Source organism: Rhinoraja longicauda, chromosome 4, assembly GCF_053455715.1.
Source record: "Rhinoraja longicauda isolate Sanriku21f chromosome 4, sRhiLon1.1, whole genome shotgun sequence".
In the NCBI taxonomy this organism is placed as follows: Eukaryota; Metazoa; Chordata; class Chondrichthyes; order Rajiformes; family Arhynchobatidae; genus Rhinoraja; species Rhinoraja longicauda.
Genome location: NC_135956.1, coordinates 81,643,823 through 81,667,239, shown reverse-complemented (window position 1 = coordinate 81,667,239; position 23,417 = coordinate 81,643,823). Strand labels below are relative to the sequence as shown.

The window sequence follows — 23,417 nt, the reverse complement described above, 5'->3', positions numbered from 1 at the left end:
GGTGAGTTAGGGGCTGAGTGGTGATGGAGGTTGGGATTGAGGAGGGAGAGAGTGGGGATGGAGGTGCGAAGGAGGGGGGAGGAAGAGGTTGAGGGGGGAAGTGGGACCTCCCCTTTTCCCAGTACCCCTCTTTCCCCCACCACCAAGCCCCCACCGCAACGACCCCTGTTGTCCCCCTCCCCAGTCCCCATTCTCAGACCCCCCCCCCCATTCTCTTGGAATAAAAAAAAACACTTTAAAAAAAATAAGTGCTTTTTAATTGCTTGTTTTGAAACATTCGCAGTTAAGTGCTTTTTTAAAAAACATTCGCGGTTAAGTGCTGGTTTTGAAACATTCGCGGCTACTTAGTGCTTCTGTCAGCTGCTTTTCGAAACAATGTTGCAACCATCTCACACAAGCATTGGGAGGATGGGAGGGAGGGAAGGGGAGGGAGGGAGGAGGAAGGTGTGGAGGGAGGAGGGGAGGGAGGGGGGAAGGGGAGGGGGGGAAGGGGGCGGGAGAGGGGAGGGAGGGGGGATGGGATGGGGAAGGGGGGAGTGAGGGGGACCTCCCCTTTTCCCAGTACCCCTCTTTCCCCGTTGGGCCCGTCCTCGTAGGGTTTCCATTGTAACCGGGAGGAGGGGAGGGAGGGAAGGGGGAGGGAGGGAGGAGGGAGGTGTGGAGGGAGGGGAGGGGGAGGGAGGGGGGAGGGGAGGGGGAAAGGGGGGGGAGGGGGGAGGGAGAGGGGGAGGGAGGGGGGGAGGGGGGAGGGAGAGGGGTAGGGAGGGAGGGGAGGGGGAAGGGGAGGGAGGGGGACCTCCCCTTTTCCCAGTACCCCTCTTTCCCCGTTGGGCCCGTCCTCGTAGGGTTTCCATTGTAACCGGGAGGAGGGGAGGGAGGGAAGGGGGAGGGAGGGAGGTGTGGAGGGGGAGGGAGGGGGGAGGGGAGGGGGAAGGGGGGGAGGGAGGTGGGGTGGAGGTGGGAAGGAGTGGGGAGGAAGGGGTTGAGGGGGGAAGGGGGGGGGAGGGAGGGAATAGGGGCCCCATGCTGATCTGTGTATGTTAAGTGACTCGCACAACTTTAAAAAACTGGCAGTTGCTTTTCGCAACAATGTTGCAACCATCTCACACAAGCATTGTGACGTCACAAGCTGAAGACCTTGAAAAAAAAGGTCAGAAAAAAAATTATGTAAATTTAAAGTAGTAAACACCCAATAGCAGCCGCTTGTCCATCGCGAGCTGATCTCTCATTGGTGCACGGGTGCCATTGTGACATCACGCGCTGAAGCCCCTTCAAGAAAAGGGTTAGAAATGAAAAATTTTAACTTTAATATCTCTCTAGCTTTAAAAAGGTAGCTTCAATTTGAACGAAAGTACTTACAATAGTTGCCCATGTTAATGGTGAATACGGCGGTACAAAAATCGTAGCGCTTTGGTGTACCGTCTGGGAGGAGTAGGGTTTGGCCCCTTCAAGAAAAGTGTTAGAAATGAAAATTTAAACTTTAATATCTCTCTAGCTTTAAAAAGGTAGCTTCAATTTGAACGAAAGTACTTACAATAGTTGCCCAGGTTAATGGTGAATATGGCGGTACAAAAATCGTAGCGCTTTGGTGTACCGTCTGGGAGGAATAGGGTTTGTAAGTTATGGACAGAAATTCTTCGGAATCTTCCGTATATACACACATACACACATACATACGGAATGTTGGACCGCAGAGTTTTAGTAGTATATAGATAGATATCAACAGCGATCACCCGGTTGTTAAACACTTAAACTCCCCCTCCCATTCCCACACCGACCTTTCGGTCCTGGGCCTCCATCACCACTGTCAGGAGTGAGGCCCAGCCCAAATTAGAGGAACAGCTCCTCATATTTCGCTTGTCTAACTTATTATCTAACTTCAAGTAACTATTGCGTTCCCTCCCTCTCTCTCCATCTCTCCCCCACCCCAGTTCTCCGACTAGTTCACTGTCCTCCTGAATAATTTTTATGTTTTTATGCCTCATTGTCGGCTTCCCCTCAGCCAACAATGAACCATTCAACATTTTCTTGATCACCGTCTGCTTTGATCTGTCGTTTTCGCACCTTACCCTTCCATATCTGTAATCTCCCTCTCCCCTGCCTCTCAGTCTGAAGAAGGGTCTCGACCCGAAACATCCCTCTTTCCTTCTCCCCAGAGATGCTGCCTGTCCCGCTGAGTTACTCCAGCATTTTGTGTCTATCAATATTATTAACCTTACAATTTTGGGTGAATTATGTAAGTGATGACATCAAAGTTTATTTTCTTAAAAATAATAGATAATTATGCAAACATTAGACATTTTTAACCAAATAAAAACAAAGTGGTGAGGGTCAGGTAGCATCTGTGGTGGGAAATGGACAGACGATGTTTTGGGTGAGGATTGATCTGAGAGAAGTAGCGACTGGAAAGATAGGGGGGGTTGATCGGCAGATGGGTGGAGTAAGGCAAGAGATGAAAATGAGACACAAAGATAATAATAATAATAATAATACATTTTATTTATATAGCGCTTTTCATATACTCAAAGACGCTTTACAGAGATTTTGAGAACATAGGGGAAATGAATAAATAGATAAATAAGTAAATAAATAAATGAACAGAGAAAGGAGACAGAAGGTGAGGTGATCTTCAGTGGTTGAAGGCAGTACTGAACAGGTGAGACTTCAGCGATATGGTGAGTGTGGGGGAGTCTCTAACGGTTTGGGGTAGTGAGTTCCATAGGGTGGGAGCAGCGATGGAGAAAGCCCTGTCCCCCCAGGATCTGAGTTTAGTCCGGATGTGGGGGGATAGGAGATTGGCAGCGGCAGAGCGGAGGGTGCAGGTGGGAGTGTGCCTGTGGAGGAGGTCGGTCAGGTAGGATGGGGCCAGGTTATGGAGGGCTTTGTAGGTTATGAGGAGGATTTTGTACTGGATTCTCTGGGGGATGGGGAGCCAGTGGAGTTTATAAAGGACGGGGGTGATATGGTCACGGATCGAGGTGTGTGTGAGTAGACGGGCAGCGGAGTTTTGAATGTATTGAAGTTTATTGATGATTTTTGAGGGTGCGCCATAGAGGAGGCTGTTGCAGTAGTCTAGACGGGAGGTGATGAAGGCGTGGATGAGGGTTTCTGCAGCTGTGGAGGAGAGGGATGGACGGAGACGGGCAATGTTTTTGAGGTGGAAGAAGGCTGTCTTTGTGATGTGTTTGATGTGTTTGTCAAAGGAGAGGGTTTGATCAAGGATGATTCCAAGATTCCGGATGTGAGGTGAGGTGGATACTGGGAGACCATCAATGTTGAGGATGAAGTTTTGGGTGGATTTGGTGAGCATTTTTGGACCAATGATAATGATTTCAGATTTGTTGCAATTGAGTTTGAGGAAGTTTGATTGAAGCCAAGATTTTATTTCAGTAATGCAGTTTGTCAGTGTAGAGTGTGTGGTGGAGGAGATTGATTTGGTGGAGATGAGGAGCTGGATATCATCAGCGAAGCAGTGGAAGTTGAGACCATGACGGCGGATTAATTGACCAAGGGGGAACAGGTAGAGGATGAAGAGGAGGGGGCCAAGGACTGAGCCTTGGGGGACACCTTGGGGGAGGGGAGCGGTGGGGGATTTACAGTTGTTAATGGAGATGAACTGGTGTCTGTCAGAGAGGATGTCTGATAAGGGGACAAGAAGAGAAGTGAAAAGTAAAGTCAGAGGGAGGGATAGAAAATAGGTGCAGGAGTAGGCCATTTGGCCCTTTGAGCCAGCATCGCCATTCAACATGATCGTGACTGATCATCCAAAATCAGTACCCCATTTCTGCTTTTTCCCCATACCCCTTGATTCCGTTAGCCCTAAGAGTTAAATCTAACTCTCTTGAAAACATGGGTAAAAGGGAACAGGCAGGAAGGGAAAGAGAGGTGATTATAGAAAAATGGAGGGCTTGGGAATGGGAGATAAGGATACGAAGGAAGGTGACTAAAGAGGGTGGGAGAAATAGATGGGTGCGGGCACCGTATGAGAAAGAGGGGAGTAGGGATTGCATTACTTGAAATTGGAAGATTCAGTGTTTATACCGTTGGCTTGCAAGTTATCAAGCGGAATATGAGGTCCTGTTCCTCCAGTTTGTGCGTGGCAATAAAGGAGGCTAAGGACAGAAAAGTCAGTGTAAGTAGGGGAGTTAAAATGGTTAGCAACTGGGGGATTTGGCAGGTCATGACAGACCGAGCGCACAGTCAGCTAGTCTGCGCTTGGTCTCGGCTATGTAAAGAAGGGAGTAGAGCACATTTTCAACATAGTATATGAATGAATTGATTGATAACTGAATTTTTTATTTTATTTCATAATTGGTTTTTTAAATACAGGGTCATCTTACTGTGTCTCACCAGGAGCCTTTGTTCTTGGTGCTGATCTGTGCACTTTGCCTCCTTTCCCTAATCTCTCCTTTAAATGTCTAAATGTTTGAGGAGATTGAGGAAATTTGGCTTGTCTCCAGTAACTTACAAACTTCTACAGACGCACCATGGAAACCATATTGTCGGGTTGCATCACGGCTTGCCTTGGAACAACTTTGCCCAAAACCCCCAAAAATCGCAGTTTTTTAATATAACCCAGTCCATCACACCCACAGACTTCCCACCATTGACGCCTCTACACTTCACTAGCCTTGAAAAAGCAGCTAATATGATCAAAAGCTTGTTTATCCCTGGTCATTCCTGCTTTTCCCTGCTCCCATCTGGAAGCTTGAAAGCATGCACCTTCAGACTCGGGAACAGCTTCTTCCCCACCATTGTCAGTCTTCTGAATGGTCCTTCTGTAAGCTCTGGTACTGTTCCATTCACCTCTGTCCCATTGAGGACATTGGACTTTGTCTAAGGAACTGCTGCACTACAATGCTGAGAACTATATTCTGCACTGTATAATTTCCCCTTTGCTCTATCTATTGTACTTGAGTTTGAACTGATTGTATCTGTGTGTGGTATATCTGATCTGTTTGGATAGCATGCAAAACAAAGCTTTTCATTGTACCTTGGTACATGTGACAATAATGAACCAAAACCTAAATTTTGAGATTCATAGTATCAGCAATTTGAAATTTATAAATTAAAATAATTTAATTTAGGTCAGAGTACATACCAAGATAATTTTCGGACTGTGGTTGTGACCAAATACTGAGCAGGTAAAAGATATCCGGAACCAGAATGATTGCTTGGAGAGATTTTGATGGAGCAGTTTGAGAGCTGAAAAAAGATGTAGTCGCAGGGAGGCTTAGGAAGAGAAATGCAAAAAACAGACAATGCAAATGAGTGCAAGATTGTGAATATTGGAACAAAGATGGTGCTGAATGAAAGCCATAATTGATTAAGTATTGGAGGTCGTGCCTCGCCTTCCCTCTGCAGCAGCACTGGCTCACCCACTGCTACGAAACCAAGAAACCTGCCCCCTAGAGGCAACCAGCTGAGTCCTGCTCATACCAGAGAGAAGGGTGAAGAGAGAGCAGCGGCCAGTGCCGGATTGCCAGAGGCGGTCAACTGCAAAAGTTAAGATTCAAGTTGGCAGCGGCGGCAGATACAGGGAAACAAAGGTGCCGGTAAACGGATTGGGGTCTTCCCTCTTGCGCCCTCAAAACGCTCTGGATGCTACGAGGTCAGCTGCAGAAAGCGCCCCCAGGGCACGAAGACTGAACGGTGGCCGGGTGAGGGAAGGAACGACGTTTTGCGGGTCAATGACTTTGGATCGAAACGTCGGTGAAGTGGGCCGCTAAGGGCCCAGCAGCAGCCAAAGGCCAATTGAATTGGGCGTGCTCCAAGAGGCTGAGTGTGTGGATCGCACACGCCTGCAACAGCACGCAGCGGTGGAGGACACCGACAACTTTGCTTGTCCAGGCTGACCATGCAATGCCACCAGGACAACGGGTCTTTATGGCAAAGTTAGGAACTCTACGTTTAATACAACTTTCAGGCTTGAATCTTGAAAAATTGTGTCAAAACATGGCGACTCCTGTATATTGTTGCATTGTACTATTCCTATACACTTGTACTTAACTCGGATTTTGCTTACCCTTTGTAGTACTTTTACTGAACCTTTTCAACTAATTCACTGTAGCTCAGGATAAGTAGCATTGAGGTATTAGAGAAAGCAATATTATCATAAAGAGCGGGAAAACATTGAAAATATAATCTATTTGGGAGAGAACAAACAAAAGTGGTTGAGTTATAAGGTTTGCAACATAGGATTTGTGTTGTTTAAGTAACAAGAACATAAGAATGGGGAATTTTGAAATGCGAAATGGTTTATACAGGGATTGCAGTACAGAAACTAAAGTTATTTAAAGAAATGCCCATTTATTTTTACTGTGAACAGATTACTTCTATGTTTGTTTTCTCTATTCTTTCAAAGTTATTTAACATTTTCCAACCAGTCACTTAGTCTTCCATCTCCGTTAAAATCTTGAAATGCTCAGGTTCATTTTCCTGGCCCACTGGTCCCATTATTCATGTTGAGCATTGAAATCAGTTTTCTCTTAAATGCCTTTAAATTGGCTAGAGGCCAGACATTGTTTAAAGTTTGAATCTAAAGTTGTTAGAAGCAATTAATATATTCCAGGATAGATACAAAAAGCTGGAGTAACTCAGCGGGACAGGCAGCATCTCTGGAGAGAAGGAATGGGTGACGTTTCTGGTCGAGACTATTCTTCAGACTATGTCAGGAAGCAGTTCTGACAATTTTTTGTCAATTTTCTTTTACCCATGAAATGCCTTGTTAGTTGTGAGCAGGAAAAAAGTGATAGTAATTTTCTAAGACCAGAATTGTGTTCTACTAAGGTTTGCATGGGTAATAGCACAATTTGCCTCCAGCCAGATAATTTGTATAATATTTTCCACCTGGAGAAAATAGTGAGAACATTATCAATTTTCAGACTCTCCAGAGTATTGCTGTGAAATAGTGACGATACTTGAGAAAATTATAGTAATAGGATTCAGCTATTATTTTTTCTTAAACAAATATTTTGAAACCTCCATTCCCAGTTGAGCTACTCACTCCTAGCCTTCATATAGAAAGCATACATATTATTCATTACAATAAATATATCCACTTTTACTCCACTTTTAAATGTTGCTGTATTTTGTTACTGTTCCAGATTTTGTCATTATTCTGGTATTCTAATAACCAGATTATATAAATTAATTTTGGCTCTTGACAAGGACATCTGTTAGTTGATATTCAATTCCTTTCACTTTTATTGCAACAAGCAGAATTTGGAAACTTTGATATTTTAACTTGGACGGAGAATTAAAAAGTTATTACATTTTTTTGTATTTCAGATTAGTAGATGCAATTTACTTTAATTATTGCATGCGCAAATAGACTTGGTCTTCAAGCTCTTGTTGAATTCTTGTAATCAAAGCAGACAACTTTTGTATAAACATGTATGCAATTTTAGTGTAAATACTGGAAATGTGCAATGGAGTGATATAACAAAACTAACTGCAAGGTGGAATGCCTTTAAAGACATGGTCAGGTCAAACTTCAGGAGGGAAGACATTCAGATCTAGTGTCACCTGAATGAATATGGATTAAAGTGAAAACATCCAAGGGTTACCATTGCAAATATAATTTTAATATAATTCAATTATAAAGGATCATCCTTGCATAGAATAGACAAATTCCCAAAAGGAAATGAGCAGATCAAAAAGTGTATGTGAATAGATTGACGCTATCTAAAAAAATGCAATAAAAAAAAAAAGAATTTTCATGTGAAAGAAAAGAATAAGGCCAAGTCTCTACTGCTCATTCCCATACTGACTTTTCAGTCCTGGGCCTCCTCCATAAGCAGAATGAGGCCACATGCAAACTCCAGGAACTGCACCTCATATCCCGCTTGGGTATAGTACCCAGTGGTATGAACTTTGAATTCTCCAATTTTAGGTAGCAACCCACCTCCTTGTTTCCCCCCTCTCTTTCCTGTGCCCGAATGTGAACCAAATTTTCCCACTATTCTGCTCCCTTTCTCTAGCTTCACAATTCATTCCTATTCTCTCTTTATCTCACCCCCTTCATCTCATCTCTTGCCTTCGTCCACCCATCTGCCAATAAACATAGAAACATAGAAAATAGGTGCAGGAGTAGGCCATTCGGCCCTTCGAGCCTGCACCGCCATTCAATATGATCATGGCTGATCATCCAGCTCAGTAACATGTATCTACCTGCCTTCTCTCCATACCCCCTGATCCCTCTAGCCATCTAACTCCCTCTTAAATATAGCCAATGAACTGGCCTCAACTACCTTCTGTGGCAGAGAATTCCACAGACTCACCACTCTCTGTGTAAAGAAATGTTTTCTCATCTCGGTCCTAAAAGACTTCCCCCTTATCCTTAAGCTGTGACCCCTGGTTCTGGACTTCCCCAACATCGGGAACAATCTTCCCGCATCTAGCCTCTCCAACCCCTTAAGAATTTTATATGTTTCAATAAGATCCCCCCTCAGTCTTCTAAATTCCAGCGAGTATAAGCCTAGTCTATCCAGTCTTTCTTCATATGAAAGTCCTGCCATCCCAGGGATCAATCTGGTGTTCCTTTCTCTGTACTCCCTCTAAGGCTAGAATGTCTTTCCTCAGATTAGGAGACCAAAACTGTACACAATACTCCAGGTGCGGTCTCACCAAGGCCCCGTACAACTGCAGCAGAACCTCCCTGCTCCTATACTCAAATCCTCTTGCTATGAATGCTAACATACCATTCGCTTTCTTCACTGCCTGCTGCACCTGCACGCTTGCTTTCAATGACTGGTGCACCATGACACCCAGGTCACGTTGCATCTCCCCTTTTCCTAATTGGCCACCATTCAGGTAATACTCTGCTTTCCTGTTCTTGCCGCCAAAATGGATAACCTCACATTTATCCACATTATATTGCATCTGCCATGCATTTGCCCATTCTCCTAATCTATCCAAGTCACTCTGCAGCTTCCTAGCATCCTCCTCGCAGCTAACACTGCCACCCAGCTTCGTGTCATCCGCAAACCTTCCCAATCCCCTCTCCCACACCTTTATCGGTATCTATCCCTTGTTAGGCCTTGTCTACCCCTCAGCTCTTTTCTCAGGTGTCTCTGGATGTTCCCACCCTCTCCCCCCCCCCCCCCATAAAATTAGTCTGAAGAAGGATCCTGACCTGAAACATTGCCTATCCATGTCTTCCAGAGATGCTGCCTGACCCATTGAGTTACTCCAGCATTCTTTTTTTTCTCTCTGCTAAAAATGTTCAATGCTTGGCTGATTTATAGTCGTTGGTAAACTGCTACATTTCACACTGACCAGAAATAAACACTGCAGGATTTAATGACCTCTGCAATGGGATATGTCCTATTTCAGAGAACAGTTGGTTGTCAGTTGAAGAATACACTTCGCGGCCTCTTAAGCTGCCTCGGCATCCAAACACACAGACTGGAAATCAAGCTTCAAGTAATTCAAAATGGTAATTAATGGTAATTAAAGAGTGGAGTACTCTAATGATTAAAATATAAGTTATTTTGGATCCCGTTTTGAGATATCCATGTAAGGAAATAACAATAAATGCAATTTATTTTTTATTTTTATGGTTGATAACTGAACACACCATTACAAAACATTTTACAGTCAGACCTTTTATTTGCCAAAAGCTTAATTTCATATTAGTTCATCTGATTTCAGCTTGATTGTACCTGAGAAGACTGTAAACAGTTCACCTTAATAAGATATGAAGAATCACTGACAGCAAATTTAGGGTTTCTAAATTAAACTTTTAACAAGAAAATTCTGTTGTTATTCTCCATTGCACAAGGAAATGAAGGTCAACACAAGGAGCTTATTAATGCAAAATCTGGGTTAATGGCTGTGGAATCGTCACAGAAACAACTACCTATGCTTGTTAACATCTATGAGTAGCAATGATGCTTCACTTAGTTTAAAAGGAAAACATTTATATTGAGAGACCAGTCAGTGTTAGAAATGTGAAGATAATGATTCCTAAATTCTGTTCTGAGAAATGTACCAGTTCAAAAGCACTCGTGAAATAAAAGTGTATGGGTTGTGAAAGTTTTAACAACTCCCTTGAGCCACAAGGCTGCAGAATAGAGTCAGACCCATTGGGAAAGTTGAGGTTTGCATTTCTGTACATAGACAGGTATAATGAAGTGGATCTCGTTGGGGCAGGTATTTGGTATTTAAATAGAGTTGGAGAGAAGCCTGGTTCATGTGGATGGTTGCAGTGGTTATGTCATATCAGTGAAGATCACTTAGAAAATCACAATTTAATTGGACAAAGTTCATATGTTATGCAATTAAAATCCTTTTGCAGATTTGTTTTCAAGAATGCATACGGTAAGGTAGTCAAAGGAGTCCAATGGACAGGATGTATCTGAATTTTCAGAAGGTATTCAGTAAGTTGCCACAAAGTTGTACAAAATGAGATCTCTTGCAATTAGGGTTCTTATTTGTGAAGGATTAGTGAATAAACAGAAAATATTTGGAGTAAGCAGAATATTTTGGCATTTACGGCATTTAACTATTGAAGAAATTATGGAAATACTGGAAGGATCAATGTTGGGAATCAGCTATTTACAGTTTTTTATCTATTACAATGTAAAATTTCATGGAGTGATCATGCTCATTGCATCAATAAAATTAAAGTATTGCAATATTGCAAGTCTGTTAAAACCCATATTTAACCAATGATTGAAAACAGGAGGTCACTTTTAAAATGACCTTTGCTGGAATCTGAATTGAAAAAAGCAGTCCCTAAATTCATACTCCAGGAATGAGTAGGTTAGCATACGATGAGTGTTTAATAGCACTGGGCCTCTACTCACTGGAGTTTTGAAGGTTGAGGAGGGACCTCATTGAATAATGAAATGCATTGTGGATGTGGAAAGGACGTTTCCACTGGTGGGAGAGTCTAGGACTAGATGTCGGATCCTCAGCATTAAAGGGCGTTCTTTTAGAATGGGGGTTTGGAGGAACTTCCTTAGTCAGAGGGTAGTTAATCTGTGGAACTCATTGCCACAGAGGGCTATGGAGGCAAAGTCAGTGGATATTTTTAAGGCCGAGATAGACAAATTCTTGATTAGAATGGGGGTCAAGGTTTGAAACATAGAAAATGGGTGCAGGAGGAGGCCGTATGGCCCTTCGAGCCAGCACTGCCATTCATTGTGATCATGGCCAATCATCTACAATCAGTAACCTGTGCCAGCCTTCTCCCCATATCCCTTGATTCCACTAGCTCCTAGAGCTCTATCTAACTCTCTTTTAAATTCAGCCAGTGAATTGGCCTCCACTACCTTGTGTGGCAGAGAATTCCACAAAGTAACAACTCTGGGTGAAAAAAATTCTTCTCACCTCAGTTTTAAATGGCCTCCCCTTTATTCTTAGACTGTGTCCCCTGGTTCTGGACTCCCCCAACATTGGGAACATTTTTTCCTACAGCTAGCTTGTCTAGTCCTTTTATAATTTTATACGTCTCTATAAGATCCCCTCTCATCGTTCTAAACTCCAGTGAATGCAAGCTTAGTCTTTCCAATCTTTCCTCATATGACAGTCCCTCCATCCCAGGGATTAACCTCGTGAACCTACGCTGCACTGCCTCAATAGCAAGGACGTCCTTCCTCAAATTAGGAGACCCAAAACTGCACACAATACTCCAGATGTGGTTTCAACAGGGCCCTATACAACTGCAGGACCTTTTTGCTCCTGTACTCAAATCCTCTCGTTATGAAGGTCAACGTTCCATTAGATTTCTTCACTGTCTGCTGTACCTGCACGCTTACTTTCAGTGACTGGTGTACAAGGACACCAAGGTCTCGTTGCACTTCCCCTTTACCTAATCTGACACCATTGAGATAATAATCTGCTTCCTTATTTTTGCCGCCAAAGTGGATAACATCACATTTATCTACATTATACTGCATCTGCCATGCATCTGCCCACTCACTCAACCTGTCCAAGTCACCCTACAACCTCCTAACATCCTCTTCACAGCTCACACTGCCACCCAGCTTTGTGTCATCTGCAAACTTGCTAGTGTTACTTCTAATACCATCATCCAAATCATTAATATATATTGTAAATAGTTGCAGCCCCAGCACCGAGCCTTGCTGCACTCCACTCTCCACTGCCTGCCATTCAGAAAAGGACCAGTTTATTCCTACTCTTTGCTTCCTGTCTGCCAACCAATTCTCTATCCATGTCAATACCCTACCCCCAATACCATGTGCTCTAATTTTGCTCACCAATCTCCCATGTGGGACCTTATCAAAGGCTTTCTGAAAGTCTAGATGCACTACATCCACTGGCTCTCCTTCATCCATTTTTGTTGTCACATCCTCAAAAAATTCCAGAAGATTAGTCAAGCAGGATTTCCCCTTCATAAATCCATGCTGACTTGGACCAATCCTTTTTCCGCTATCCAAATGCGCCATTATTACCTCTTTAATAATTGACTCCAGCATCTTCCCCACCACTGATATCAGGCTAACTGGTCTATAATTCCCCGTTTTCTCTCTCGCTCCTTTCTTGAAAAGTGGGATAGTATTAGCTACCCTCCAATCCACAGGAACTGATCCTGAATCTATTGAACATTGGAAAATTATCACCATTGCATCCACGATTTCTTGATCCACTCCTTGAGTACCCTGAGATGCAGACCATCAAGCCCTGGGGATTTATCCTCCTTCAGTCCCATCAGTCTACCCAATACTATTTCTCGTTTAATGCAAATTTCTTTCAGTTCCTCTGTCTTCCTTGATCCTCTGTCACTAGTATATCTGGGAGATTGTTTGTGTCTTCCTTAGTGAAGATAGATCCTGTACCTGTTCAACTCTTCTGCCATTTGCTTGTTACCCATAATAATCTCACCTGTTTTGGCCTTCAAGGGACCCACATTTGTCTTTGCTAATCTTTTTCTCTTAACATACCTAAAGAAGCTTTTGCTGTCCTTCTTTATATTCTTGGCCAGCTTCGCTTCGTACCGCATCTTTTCAGCCTGTATTGCCCTTTTTGATATCTTCTGCTGTCCTTTGAAAGTTGCCCACTCCTCTGGCTTCCCGCTACTCTTTGCTGTCTTACACATCTTTTCTTTTAGTTTTATTCCATCTCTAACTTCCCTTGTCACCCACGGTTGCCGCGGGGCCTTCCATCGCCCGGCTCGGCCGCGGGATGTTTCAGCGCCCGGTGCGGCTTGGCCGCGGGGACTTGGGCGTGGGGAAGAGAGCGGAAGTTTTGTTGCCTCCATCACAGTGAGGGGGTGTTTGGAGTCACTGATGGATGTTTGTGTTGGGGTTATGTGTCTTGTGTTTCTTTTTTTTGTGTGACTGCTGGTAACGTAATTTTGCTCGGTACCTCGGTACCGAATGACAAATAAAGGCTCTGTATTCTCTGTATTACTCTCCTTAGAATCTTTCTTCCACTTTGGAATGAAATGATCCTGCATCCTCTGGATTATGCCCAGAAATCCCTGCCATCGCTGTTCCACTGTCATTCCTGCTAGGATCTTTTTCCATTCGACCTTGGCCAGCTCCTCTCTCATGCCTTCATAGTCCCATTTGTTCAACTGCAACACTGACATTCCTGGTTAACCTTTTCCCTCTCAAATTGCAGATTAAAACTAATCATATTACCTCTACCTCCAACCAGTTCCTTTACCTTGGGCTCCCTTCTTAAATCTGGTTCATTGGACAACACTAAATCTAGAATTGCCTTCTCTCTGGTAGACTCTAGTACAAGCTGCTCTAAGAATCCATCTCAGACGCACTCTACAAACTCCCTTTCTTGGGGTCCAGAACCAACCTGATTTTCCCAGTCTACCTGCATTTTGAAATCCCCCATAACTACAGTGACATTACCTTTGTTACATGCCAATTTTAACATCTGCTGCAACTTACACCCGATATCCAGGCTACTGTTTGGGGGTCTGTAGATAACTCCCATTACTGTCTTCTTACCTTTACAATTCCTCAACTCTATCCACAGTGACTCTACAACGTCAGTCCCAATGTCACCCCTCACAAGGGACTGAATTCCATCCCTCACCAACAGAGCTACCCCACCTCCTCTGCCCACCTGACTGTCCTTTCTTTAGGACATATAACCCTGAATATTCAGTTCCCAGTCCTGATCTATAGCCACATCTCTGTAATCCCCACAATGTCATATCTACCAATCTCTAACTGAGCCTCAAGCTCATCCACTTTACTTTTTATACTTTACGCATTCATATATAGTACTTTTAATCCTTTGCTCATCTCAGCTTCCACATCAATTGCTATTACACTTGGCCATTCTCTCCTATTGCTTTGTGAGCTTTCTGTCCCGTTAATTCCCGTTTATGGGGAGAAGGCAGGTAAATGAGATTGGGAGGCAGCCATGATTGAATGGCGGGGTGGACTCGATGGGCTGAATGGCCTAATTCTACTCCTATAACTTAGGAACATTTTATATCACAATAATATTTGACACAATTTCGAGAATGCCTCTTTATTGTTTGTTTCCTCCTCAAAATCAAGGTGGCTGCCTATCCCGCTGAGTTACTCCAGCATTTTGTGTTTATCTTCAGTATAAACCAGCATCTGCAGATCCTTCCTACACATGGAATTGATGGAATTTGTTTGGATGGTGAGCAGTGTCTATCTGGGCAGTGTCGTTTCTGTAACATATCCTTGGCTTAATACCATCAATAACCTCAAGAAGTGCTTATTTTTCCTGCTTAAATCTGCTGAAATTACTGGTTGTATATGTCGTTTGAATATTGTGAAAGACCTACAAAATGTCAGAAAACTGACTTTTCCAAAGCTTGAAGCTTTGAAAATTTAAATGCGTTTTTTTTAAAGGAAAAACTATTGACAGAAAACTCTGATGGTAATAGATCCCCAAGTACATCCTGGGAGCTTGTCAATAGAAATGTAGCTATTGATAGAAGCCTGTGGGAAACGTCGTTCTGACTGCCGTACATCTGTGTGATCTCTAAATCATAACTACATTAATATTGACAAGCTCCTGACAATAGCCACATTACCATTGATAGGTTTCTGTCAATAATATGCTCCCAAATAAAATGTATTAATTCATAATTTGTAAACTACTCAATAACTGCATTGAGGGAAAAATATATCTGGGGAAGTTCCTGTTCCCACAGTGAATTACTGTTATAATTAATATGGGTTTTAAAATACATATATATTTTAAAGATCAGTGTTGCTGCTGGAGCTTGTAGTTACTACAGCTTAGAAATGCAGATATATAAATAACATAGAAATCCACAAATATGGTATTTGCTTTGTGTGGATTACATAAGGTGTACAATTCTACTTCAGAGTTGCTGAAACATTCTGAAAATTTTATTTTGATGATAAATCATTAAACCAGTCGGGGATTTTATTTTACCAAAAACCGATTTAATTCCAAAATAACTGTAGTTGTACTTCTGGGAAGGGAAAAAGAGATTTTCTAAAGGTACAGACCCATGGAATGAGGTGATCTTGGCAATTGTGCTGCTAATTTCTGCAACAATTACATGGATACTTAAAGGCCATAAAATATTCAATTACTTTTCCATAGTAGCAAGTGATGAATCTAGCTCGAAGTAACACACAATAAGCAATCTAATAATTCTTTCCTTGATTGTATTTACTTACACCTTTCTGAAATTGCGGTTGTATTCCACATGGAAGCATTCAAATACTTTAACTCTCTTTGCTGGTTTATAAATGGCCTGCAAACAAAAAGATTGTGGATCAGAACCAGTCTCTCGGGAATCTTCTTTTTGCTATAGAAGCACAAGATCAAAAAGAAAACGAGGCACCCTGTATGAATGCTGTCTTGTGTTGTGGAATAGTAAGTAAATTTAATATCAGTCCTTCGGTCATTCATGGAATTTGTGGATAATTATTCAGTATAATGTGGGAGAATACTTAATTAACGATTATTGCCAAACATGGTTTTTTATTGTTCTGGAAGATTAAGTATTGATAAGTAACTTTTTTGTTGTTGCCAAAGGTTTTAGCAACAAGATTTTAGTGAACATAGGTCACTTGGTTGTGCATGAATTGCAAGGATTTTAATAAGACCCCTGAACATTTGAAGCAAGCTGTCTTATGTTTACCTTTTTAAAAAATGCACTTGCAGCTTGCAATCCAATCTGATGATTGCTTGAGGATTCGAATATATACAATTTCGAAGATTTAATACTAATTGAAATTTAATACTAATTACAAACTCAAGCCTAACTGCCTAACCCAAAACCAAAAAGTCCTGGATATGTATGTCAAGCTTGGGTCGAGTCTGGTAAAAAACAATTACAAGTCCATGAGCTTATGTTGGAGTTGACAGGAACAGCTCTTTATAAAGAAAATCTACCGAAGTAAATGCCTGTAAGTAGCTGGAAGAGAAGTAGGTAAAATAGAAAACTGTTTCCTTTCTAAATATGTGTCTTCCTTGTAGAAGGTAGACACAAAATGCTAGAATAACTCAACCGGACAGGCAGCATCTCTGGAGAGAAAGAATGGGTGACGTTTTGGATAGAGACCCTTCTCCCTTGTAAAGTCTGGCTACCCAACTTGACCCAAAGCAAATAAAACACAATGGTGACTTTAGGCTTCATTGAAGTTGCATTGATTATGTTTATGGGTTAAATTTAAACCCATGAAGCCTCTAATTGCCTTTCTTCCTTCCTAGCGTTCTCATTCATTCGAGTTTCTCATCACCGCCATTGGCTTGGGTGCTGCTTATTGTCTAGAAACTTTCTCCCTCGACTCTCCTGCACCACAAAATCCATTTCATTGACATTCTGTGCTTCAATAGCTTGGTAAGCAATTTCATCTGCTAAAAATCCTAGAGGCTCCATAACACCTTTATTTAGATGTGTTATATTATTTCAAATTGTTAAATGTAATAATTATACCGCATTTTGAATTTCATATCAGGAGAATTTAATTGAATGGTTCATTTCAATAATTGGTTCCTTGCTTCATAGATATGGACTGAACAGTAAATTTTACCTCTATCTCATCAATTATTTCAAACCTTTACAATACAATTTCTGTGATACTAGTTGAAATCTTAGCCTAAGAGTGTATATATTTATTTCTTCATCATGGTACTGATTTAGTCTTAGCCCAATAATGCCAATACCATTTAACAACTAAAGGTAAATACCACAACATAAAAAAATCCATAGCATTAAATGATTGGTAAATTAGATTATCCTAGTGTAGTTTAGAGAAACAGCATGCAAACACTGTCTTCGATCTACCGGGTCGACGCCAACCAGTAATCATCCATACACCAGTTCTATCCTTCACACTAGGGACAATTTACAGAAACCCATGTCTTTCGAATGTGGGAGAAAACCAGAACACCTGGAGAAAACCCACACAGTCACAGGGAGAACATTCAAACTCTATATAGACAGCACCCATAGTTAGGATCGAACTCGGGTCTTTGGCACTGTAAGGCAGCAACACTACTGCTGCACCACTCTGCTACCTTTCTCGTAGCTTATCATATCTTCCACAATAGCTTAAATATGAGTTTCATTTATAGTTTTGCCAATAGCAAGCATTTGATTCGTGATGACGAGTAAATCTTTTTTGTTAAATTAATCTGGATTAGCTTTATGGATGGAGATGTATGAGTATTAGTGAATAAGGCTGGGTGTCATCCTTGTTTCCTGTTCAGATACCTCTGGATTCACTATTAATACCCCTGAACGAAATTTAAAAGATCCAACTTCAGTTCATTGAACACAAATTTCACTCCAAGGATTTGAATATTTGAGCTGCGTTGTCAGAGATCTCTTCTTTTATATGGACATTAAAACATCCTGCATGACTTTATGAGAGAGTTAGATAGAACTTTAGGGGGCTAGTGGAATCAAGGGATATGGGGAGAAGGCAGGCACGGGTTATTGATTGTGGACGATCAGCCATGATCACAATGAATGGCAGTGCTGGCTTGAAGGGCCGAATGGCCGCCTCCTGCACCTATTTTCTATGTTTCTATGACCTTTGAAAAATGGTCATATGAGAAAAGCAAGCGTTATTCTGCAATAATATTAATCTCTTAACCCATTTTTACCTCTTCCACCCATCATCTACATTTGCTCACACACTTAACATTTCTCGTCCTAATGCTTAAATCCCTCTGACTGAATCCCTATCACATTTCAAACAGAATATTTTTTCATATCCTCCTTTCTTGTTTTTTAGAACATGTGTGTCACTCATCCTTCTATTTTAAGTCAAAACATTGCTTCCAACTGTTTAGGCTCACTTCAGAATACAGACCCGAATTGTTTCTAACGCTCCAAATCCATCTCCTCCATTATGGTTATCTTTGGAATTCGTCCCTTTGACCCAGCTTTTTTCTCATCCATCTTGATTATCTTCTTTCATGCATGTTTTTGTTTACCCCCCTGAAACAGTTAGGATTATTACCCTTAATAATGATATATAAAATCAAGATCATTGTTAAATGTAGGATTTTCCCACAATTAAGTCCCATTTAAAGTACATAACTTTTAGAAAATGCCTTATAACTTCCTGAATAAATATCACAAAGCTGTTAATTAGTTTTAGGCAATTAATCAGTTTCTAAGTGCGAGAACTTTTGGCATATTGACAAAAACTAACGATGTCGTTTTTTTGTGTTATGGTTTGAATTATCTTGCTCGACAACTTTCTCCAAAGTAAATGGTTAGCCAAGAATGTTCTTTAAAAGTATTTGTATCAAGAACATACGGTGAAGAAAGTGTTTTAAATTAAGTAATTATATATTTGGCTGTCCCAGTAATGGAATTTATATTGCCATATCACATGGATATTCAGTGGGAATCAAATCTTATGCTGCTGATAACTGACTCCTATTAAATTGAATTTCTGGTATTTGTGTACTGTACTATAAGTGCAGCAATTTTTTTTCTTCAATTTTACATGCAAGATAAAAATCTAGATAGTAATCAAATATTTTGTAAAGCTATGACTAATCTTAAAATCATCGGTTGATTAAAAAAAACAATGTTCATCAAGGCTGGGTGTCGGACAGTCAGAGATGTTGGTTTTTAGATTAGATGTTAAACTAAAGCCCTGTTTTAGATGAGATGCCGAATTAAGATTCCGTCTACTTAGAAGTGAATGTATATAACTAAAGAGTACAGAAGTTATACTGGGTAGCCTGGCCAATATTTATCCCTCACTAAACGTTGGTTAATTAAACAGTTCATCTCATCCATATTATACTGCTGGTTCTGGGAGTTTGTCATGTCTGCATTGCCTGATATGTTTCTTCTGTTACAATGTTGACTGCAGTTCAAAGTATTTATAAAGCAGTTTTGCACAATTGAACGGATATGTGAAGGAGCTATATAAAACCATCATCATTGGATAATTTTGGTAGATCTCTAAATAAATATTTTTTATTAGGTTTGTTTGCTATCATTACTGATGCATAGCAATTGGTCGTCATGAGTGGTCGCGGTTTTCCACCAATTACTTCTGTATTCGGTTTCTGGGAAGCGTCATGGGTTTGAAATACACTTAGCTATCCACCCATTTAAGGTAATAATTGGGGGAGGGGATTTGAAACTGAATTTATTTCATTAATTACTTTCTTACCATTTAGTTTCAAGTGTAGTTTAGTAAAAAAAATGAACACAATTTAAAATGAAAACATCAGACAAAATGTGATTTGAAAAAATTAACACATTCTACCAATCTTAATTAATTAAAGCGCACTGATGTACATTTTCAACTTCTAATGTCTTATACACTCTTCATTCAACCACCACTCCAAAAAAAGGAAAACTCTTTGTGACTTACTCACACATTACTTACCAAGTGACTTATTTCTTACATCATTTTCAACTTTACGATTGTTTATATTACATTTTGTTTATGACTATTCATTGGCATTAGTCTTTGTACCTGGACAAATGAAGTTTCTGTTTCAAATAATAGTAAATAATTAAATTTTCATCTCTTCTTTGTTTCTATTTTCACTAGATACCATTTATGGGAATATGGATTCCATGGAAGACAATTTGGATACCCTAACTCCAGTTTTAAGAATAAGCCAGCTAGATGCATTTGAACTGGATAGAGCCTTGGAACAGCTCATTTGGTCCCAATTTGCCCAGTGTTTCCAATGTTTTAAACCTGGCTTGCTTACAAACCTTGAACCTGAACTGAGAGCATTTCTGCAATGTTTACTATGGAGATTTACCATCTATTCTCAAAATGCAACAGTTGGCCAGGCACTTTTGAACATCAGATATAAAAATGACTTATCCCAGGGACAAAAGTACAATCCAATGAGTAAACGTCAAAAGCTATGGTATGCGTTATGCACCATTGGAGGGAAATGGCTGCAAGAGAGAGCCCATGATTTATTTAGTAATCGTTCCCCTGAGTCGGTTATCCATAAATTTAAATATTCCATTACTTTTATAACTGGACTTTTAAACGTTGCTGGACTACTGAATTTTCTCATCTTTCTTCAGAAGGGTAGATTTGCTACCTTTCCAGAACGACTTCTAGGAATCAGAGCTGTTTTCTGCAGACCGCAAGGTGTTCGCCAAGTTGGCTTTGAATATATGAATCGCGAACTGTTATGGCATGGATTTGCTGAATTCTTAACATTTCTTCTGCCACTGATTAATACCAGAAAACTGAAAGTAGTTGTTTCATCGTGGTTCCTTCCAGTAGGTCGTCTCCAACATGATGACGGCACACTATCAATCCACTGTAAAGAATGTGCCATTTGTGGTGATTGGCCAACTATGCCTCATATAATCGGTTGTAAGCATGTTTTTTGTTATTATTGTATTCAAAGTAATTACTTATCTGATGCTGACTTCACTTGTCCAAAATGTAGCACAGAAATACATAATATTGAACCTTTGATATCAAACATTCACCAATTAATCTAATGTAAATTTGCTTAAATCCAATTTTGGAATTTTAACACATTATCTTGGATGATGTCTCAATGCATTATTGCAGGACAAGTCCGCCCATTTCTTGAACTTCTACTCTCTCCAACTTGCTCACGTTTTTAAGGTTACTGTCTACTTCCCTGTGTTATATATAACCAGCTCCTTCTTTAATATCTCCAATACTTCTGCTTCACTTGAGTGCATGTTTGCTCCGGGTGGCTGGTTCTTCAGCTGAAACTGTGATCTCTAGAACTTCCAGGTGTCATTCTCTTTGTCCGCTGACTTGAATAACGTTTTGATGATGAGGTCTTTGGATGATTCCATGGCCAGCCTTTTGCTGATGACAATTGAAGGTATTTGGACTAACAGCTCAGTATTGTGGTCCCTGGAGTACAGGATACTGTTGTTGCTTCATGTGGTAGGTGAAGGATTTCCTTCATATTAAAGAGTTTGTTAAGTTCTCCAAGACAGTAATGGAAGGCTTATGTTAGATGATTGTATAATCTGGATAACATGAGGGTCTTAAACCCCTTCAGAAGATTAAATTGGTTTGCTTTGGTCCATTTCAGGTTCTTGAACCATCTAACCAACTGCTCATAACTAGATCATCAATCTGACACCTGATACTGGCTGACTTGTTGATTTATTTTCCCTGTTATTAAGAATTTCTGTAATTTAGAATTAATAGCAAAGCCTTGAAGTAAGTTGATTTTTGATGATATTAGCCCATCTACTTGATATAACAAACCACAAATGAATATTAATTTTGATGGAATTTTGTACCTATCTTCGGCTCAAATAGCTGTTATATTTCTATTCTTTTTAAAAGCTCAGATTTTCAAATATTACGACTTTATTATACCTATTTTGTATCTGTTATGATATCCGCTAGAGTAATTAATGTCTCGGCAATTCTTCAAAAACATTCTCCCAGCTTTTCCTTTTTTAACTTTTTAACTAAAGTTTTAGTAAATAAATTATAAATAAAGAGTGAATTTTAATTTTTTTTTAAGCCATCACCAACTCTTTAACAACTTTTGATATCTGAAGGAAAACTAAATTTATTTGGATGTAAATTTGTGTGTGTAATTAGAAAATGTATAGAATTAATAATATAATCAATTATGTATATGTTTGTTATATTAAGCTGAGAATAGTAATGATCGTTTACTGAAAGAAAATATTATAAATTACTGCCACAGAAATTGAACCATTTACTATTTTTTCACTATTGGGATGAATCAGTAAATGTATTTGTTATTTTAGAACAGTACTATTGCCACTTCTGTGTTGCATCTTTGTATCTTATATCATATACTTTTATATCATAAAATGTATTGCATAAAAAATCATGGTAAACAACAGCTTTTATTTCCGGTCACTGGCAATGTGATTCATCAGTTTTCCAAGGAACCAATTTCATTGCAGCTATTCAGTAGGTTAGAATTTTACTAAATTGAGTTAGAGAAAGGTGACGGTAATAAACTGTGAGAAAAGAAAAACTATTGCATTAATGCAGTGAAATACCATTTGCTGCATTACTTTTTTGAAAATAATCAAAAGATAATCAGCCTGTTATTTCCTTATCCCTTTCCTCATCAGTGTACTTTACTGTGCTAATCCTGCTATATATAGATGATGTCCAACAATTAAACCATAATAATTCAGTATATTATTTCTTAGTTTTTCCTTTATTGAAAAGTAATGTTCGTTACATTGATCAGGAAAATATATATTGAAATAAAAGTTATAAAGTATCCAAGATAGACACAAAATGCTGGAGTAACTCAGCGGAACAGGCAGCATCTCTGGAGAGAAGGAATGGGTGACGTTTCGTGTTGAGACTCTTCTTCGGACTGATGACGAGGGAGTGGGTGGTACAGAGATAAAAATGTAGTCGGAGACAGTAAGACTTCGGGGAATTGGGAAGGTGAGGGGATGAAGAGAGAGGAAAAGCAAGGGTTACTTGAAGTTAAAGAAATCAATGTTCATACCGCTGGGGTGTAAGCTGCCCAAGCGAAATATGAGGTGCTGTTCCTCCAATTTGCACTGGGTCTCACTCTGATAATGGAGGGCAGAAAGGTCAGTGTGGGAATGGGAGGGGGAGTTAAAGTGTTGAGCAACTGGGAGATCAGGTAGGTTTAGGCGGACTGAGTGGAGATGATCAGTGAAACGATCGCCGAACCTGCTCTTGGTCTCGCCGATTTACAGGAGTCCACGCCTGGAACAGCAGCTACAGTAGATGAGGTTGGAGGAGGTGCAAGTCAAGTCAAGTCAATTTTATTTGTATAGCACATTTAAAAACAACCCACGTTGACCAAAGTGCTGCACGTGAACCCGTTGATCTGATACGTGAGATGGGCGGGACACAAGAGTCTCAAGCACAGAGATTTTGGGTGGATGTGGATTGTTATTGAGAGCCGAGCCATGGGGAACCGTGCCCACCCACCGCCGGCTGCTCCTTCACTCTGCGGTGTGGGGTGGGGTGACCTCCCGC

General features: G+C 40.6%; 1 protein-coding gene across 2 annotated transcripts in view; it reads left to right on the top strand.

The window, feature by feature from the left end:
* Positions 1-22,555, top strand: part of pex2 (peroxisomal biogenesis factor 2) — a 53,322-nt gene extending 30,767 nt beyond the window's left edge. Inside the window, exons 1-3 of one of the 2 annotated variants that reach the window (XM_078398722.1) lie at positions 14,591-14,607; positions 16,666-16,795; positions 19,989-22,555. In XM_078398722.1, coding sequence (XP_078254848.1) covers positions 20,006-20,914 — 909 coding nt within the window. In that variant the 5' untranslated portion in view covers positions 14,591-14,607; positions 16,666-16,795; positions 19,989-20,005 and the 3' untranslated portion in view covers positions 20,915-22,555. Of the gene's footprint in view, positions 1-14,590; positions 14,608-16,665; positions 16,796-19,988 lie in introns of those variants that run through there. The other variant, XM_078398721.1, reaches the window with a different exon arrangement.
* The last annotated feature ends 862 nt before the right edge of the window (positions 22,556-23,417 follow it).